The following is a 4,958-nucleotide window of genomic DNA, read 5'->3' as shown; positions in this document are numbered from 1 at the left end:
ATGTCTACAATAATAAATTATTATGTTAATAAATGTATACACATATTTCTTTCGACTTATTTATTGATAAGACAGATCATAGATAGAAATATGTTAATCATTGCAATCACATCACACGGACAGTCATTTATTTCGTAAATGAAAATAAACAAATTTTGAAATACCTCTGCACACTTTCAATGAATTTTCAAGGTGTTACGTAATGATCACCCTTAAAATAGTGTTTTTTTAGAATCGTTGTCAAAAAGAAAGGCAAACTAGTATACACATTAAGGGATTATGTTAGCCGGAAACAAATGGTATGACATCGGGCAGGGATAAAAAGAGAGTATTGAAAGAAAAGAGAGTATTTGAGAGTATTTGATTGATAATTGAAAACACAACTGAGTTTTATAGGGTAAATAAACTGGTTTTATGGGGTTTTTTTTAACTATTAATTTTTGACCTCTGATCTAAAATTTTTTTGAAACTTAGAATTGGAGTAAGATTCTAGAAACAAATGTTAAGAAAGATCACGTAATGAATACACTGGAAATACATTATGAATGAAAAATTTAAATAAATGGGATGTTGTAATATAATTTATAGTACTGGTTATATAGTTCTGAGATGTAAAATTTGAAAAGAAAACAAAATTAAATTTCTTTAATTATTTTTGTTTTTATTTGTTTTTTACAAAACCCATTCATTGGGATTGTCATCTAAATACTGTAGTTAAATTTATAATTTTGGTCTTTATAAATTAAAAATAGAAAAAAGTCATAAGTTCTATTAACACTAGTAGCTCTGTTGGGTTCATTTTGATAATTTTTGCCCTTTCTTATGTTATTTTTGAAGAGACATGTAATTTTCAAAGCTCGTATATTTTGATTTTTCCTTATATTGTTTCTCAACAAACTATATATAACTTTCCTGCCTTTCTGTAGAATAGTAAAACAAATCTTAATGGAAATACATGAAGCAGGCAAAAAAAGGTAATTTTGACCCTCATTATAAAAACGTTTATTTTTTGTAGTTATGAAATGGGTTTATTTTGCAAAATAAATGCAACTTTCAACAGTTTTCTTAAATTTTAATGATATCTTGGATTAGATTAGAGAAGTATCTTAGTTAAGTTCCTATTGAATTATTATTTTCTTACTTCATCTGAAAGGAGCCATGTACATATTGATTATAAACAGTTACATTTGTTAAAATTCAGGACAAGTAAATATTGTTCCTGAACAAATATCGTCATATAAGTTAGAATGAAATGATATGAGGTTTTTTAAATTAAAATCCTCACATCGTAATATTTCATCATGTTATGAAAAAAAAGAAAAAATTATCTTAAACAAATCTTGCATATTGTATTTTCAATAATATTCATCAATTTAAAAATCGTTTTCTTTGAAGAAACATTAACTTCGTATGAGGGCCAAAATAAGCCCCAAATGTCGGTTTTAGGTAAGTCCAAAATTCACTTGTTCTAGTGTTAAATTAATATATATATATATATTATAAAGGATGGCTTAAAATATTTTTGCGTGATTGAGTATACTTATTGCGTAACTAGGTTTTTTTTTTAAAAAAAAAATAGATATGCTCTTAAAGACTTCATAATTTCAATTCAAAATTAATTTTGAATTGATAGAAAATTTGTTAAGGAAAATAATTTTGCTTACCTTTTAACTGAAGTTTGCATTCAACACCGTTTTATAAACCAGTTAGCATTGCTTCTAATCGTTATTTTAAGGCTGACTTGATACATTATACTTAGTACATAAATCAGTATAAAAATATTTGCTATGCAACCACTCTTTGAATAACTTAGTGGTACGGAGATCAAGTATAAATGCTCTTTTTCTCTAGAAATAACCTGACCTGGAGATTTTGTGTGTTCAGCACAAAAAGGAAATTTATCCAAGCAAATTTATGTCCCATCATTTCTAACTTCCGTCAAAAGATTTCCTTTTTCAAAAGTCTTTCCAACCATGAAGTCGAAAATTTTTCTGACATGCAAGATTAAGTCTCAATAGAATTTGTTCTTAGAGAATAAATATTTACTTTCTGATAATTTTTTTCTGTAGATGTATGTCTTGCCTTGTAAAGAGAACTTTGAAAAGTTAATGCGTTAGTAGCTTAATATTTCTCAAGATTTCTCGTAATAAAAGAATAAATGAAGTATAGAGAAAATTTTTTTCAAAGCATAGTTTGATTATTTTTCCTTAAGTTATGCTTTTTACATCGTGATTGCAAAATCACATATGTTATCTATGTGTCTGCTATCACTGAGTCAAAAATTGAACCAATCCGGATAAAATTTTACTAACTAATCGAATTTTCTCGTGTAAAAATGTTTGGTTAAGAAACGTAAGGATTAGGAATACACTATAAAAATATCTTTATTGTTCCGATTCTTAAAATCTTAAATATGGATGTAAAAGGCACTATTACTTCACCATCAAAAATATGTAATTTAAAAATATAATCTCAAGAACAAAGTCAGTTTTCCAAGCAGAATAGTAAAGTTCCTTAAATTTACGTAAATAGTGTATAAATGTAGCCAATTCGAGTGTTTTTACGAGCAGAATCCGTTTATATGTGTAAGAAGCTTAGTCTTCTTACATTAGTGTCTTATTCAGTAAGAAGCCATGGCCCTTTATTTCTGATGTTTGCCAATCCCTAAAGATTATTACGTGATATCATACCATTTCATGGTACTGTGGTGATAGGTTCGCCGCTCATCGTAAAATCAAGTTTATTTCATATTGTTATCTGTTTGTCTTTAATCAATTGTGTTTTTACTTATTTTTGAAGTGAACTGAAATAAGAGTTCTGACGTCATCATATTAGAATTGTATAAATACCAGCACGCACATGACAGCCTGTCAGTATTTCTCTCCTGTGATGATGCTTCTTGTAAATCAAACCAACTTGTATATAAATGTAAATATGTTTAATAAAATATTAGTATCTCGAAGGAGCTATCTTCGCATACTTCAATGGTGACCCGGATGTCTGACGATACAAGTAACTTTTATTTTTGATCTTTCCTGTTTTTGGTTCTTGGATTAATAAGAAACTGCAACTATGGCGGAATCATCTGCAGTAAAAATTCCCATCTTCAACATCTCTGATCCACACCTGTGGTTCCACATGGTCGAAGCAACTTTCCAGTTTGCGACACCGAAACCGATTACAGAGAGCAAAACCAAGTTTAACTACTGCCTCGCCCATCTTCCTCCTGCAGTAGCCGCAGTTGTAAGGGACGTCATTATAACTCCTGACGCAGAAGATCCTTTCAAAAAGCTGAAAGAAGAAATTATTCCACGCTGCGGGGAAACAAAGTCCCAGGAAATTCGACGTTTACTCTCCGGAGAGCAACTAGAAGATAGAAAGCCTAGTGAACTCTTGCGCACTATGCAGAGAAGAGCTGAATCCCACGAAATCTCAGATTCGCTACTTTTGGAACTATTTCTAAATCAGCTACCGCAGCATGTTCAGTCGATATTGGCGGCAATCCCTTCACTAAATTCAACTAGAGCAGCAGAAATTGCTGATAAAGTAATGGAAGTGTCAACTTCAAGTGAAGTTAGCGTAGTTTCTTCAAACCAACAATGCACTTTTGAGCTTTTAGAAGAAGTACGAGCACTACGAAAAGAAGTAGCTGCATTGCGGACCCGCAGTAGGTCTCGCAACCGGAACTATGCACAGTTTCGTAATCGTCAAAGCCAATCCTCATCTCCACATCGAAACTCCAAAATGTGCTTCTATCATCGGAAATTTAAATCTGATGCTAGAAAGTGTGTCAAACCCTGCATCTACCAGAAAAACCAAGAAATGCAAGAGTGAATGCGACTAACATCTTGCCTCCAACAAATTGTCGCCTTTTTGTTAGAGATAGACAATCCAACAAGCAATTTCTAGTGGATACCGGAAGTGACTGCTCAATTATTCCAACAAATAAAAAAGAAAAAACTCTTTCTCCGATTCAGACTTTTAAAGCTGCGAACAATACCATCACGGTAAGAAATTGTTAACTTTAGACTTCGGTCTTAGACGAAAGTTTAATTTTCCATTTTATATTTCTGATATAACTAATCATATTATAGGTGCAGATTTTTTATACTATTTTAATCTTAAACCTAATATTAGAAAACGTTGTTTAAATGATATTACTACTAATTTAAATTCTCATTGTATTTTCAAAAATTCTGACATTATTTCGGATATAACGAAACCTATTTTCTCAGACCAAATTGTTAAGCATAATGTTGTACATCATATAGAAACTTTTGGTTCACCAGTTTTTGCTAAAACTCGGCTTCTAGCACCCGATAGGTTAAAAATAGCAAAAATGGAATTTCAACATAGGTTAGATTTAGACCACATGCGCCCATCCAAAAGTAATTTTTCATCACCTTTACATTTAGTTCCCAAGAAAAATAGTTTGGACTGGCGTCCAGTAGGTGATTATTGAGCTTTAAACGCTCAAACTGTTAAAGATAAATATCCAATTCCTAATATTATGGATTTTACTAGTGAACTACATGGAACTAAAATATTTTCTCACATTGATTTAATTCGAGCTTTCCATCAAATACCAATAACCCATGAAGATGTACATAAAACTGCAATAATAACTCCTTTCGGATTATTCGAAAGTACTCGTATGCAATTCTGACTCTGCAATGCAGCCAGTACTTTCCAACGCTTTATTGACGAAGTAACTAGAGGCTTGGAAGGCGTTTACGCTTTCATAGATGATATATTAATAGCTTCCGAATCTCCCGAAGAGCATATAAAATATTTAAAATCACTTTTTTATAGACTGCAGTATTTTGGTTTAACAATAAATCCCTAAATGCTTATTTGGTCAGAATAGTTTACAATTTTTAGGTTTCAAATTTCCGAAAAAGGTATTGAACCTTTAAGTGATCGCGTTAATGCAATTCTAAATTTTCCAAAACCAAATA

General features: G+C 31.0%; 1 protein-coding gene across 1 annotated transcript; it reads left to right on the top strand.

Annotated features, from left to right (window-relative positions):
• The first annotated feature begins 2,702 nt into the window (after positions 1 to 2,702).
• LOC107444424 (uncharacterized) lies at positions 2,703 to 3,939 on the top strand. The gene has a single exon (XM_016058553.4). The coding sequence runs from the start codon at positions 3,073 to 3,075 to the stop codon at positions 3,832 to 3,834; it is 762 nt and encodes a 253-aa protein (XP_015914039.2). The 5' UTR covers positions 2,703 to 3,072; the 3' UTR covers positions 3,835 to 3,939.
• Positions 3,940 to 4,958: the final 1,019 nt, after the last annotated feature.

The sequence above is a fragment of the Parasteatoda tepidariorum genome, chromosome 2 (assembly GCF_982258835.1).
Source record: "Parasteatoda tepidariorum strain Cologne lab strain chromosome 2, Ptep-v5.0, whole genome shotgun sequence".
NCBI classification, from domain to species: Eukaryota; Metazoa; Arthropoda; class Arachnida; order Araneae; family Theridiidae; genus Parasteatoda; species Parasteatoda tepidariorum.
This window is presented reverse-complemented; position numbering and strand designations above follow the sequence as displayed.

Excerpts from the sequence above, each read along its gene's own strand:
- LOC107444424 (XM_016058553.4), top strand. The coding sequence starts at position 3,073 with ATGGCGGAATCATCTGCAGTAAAAATTCCCATCTTCAACATCTCTGAT.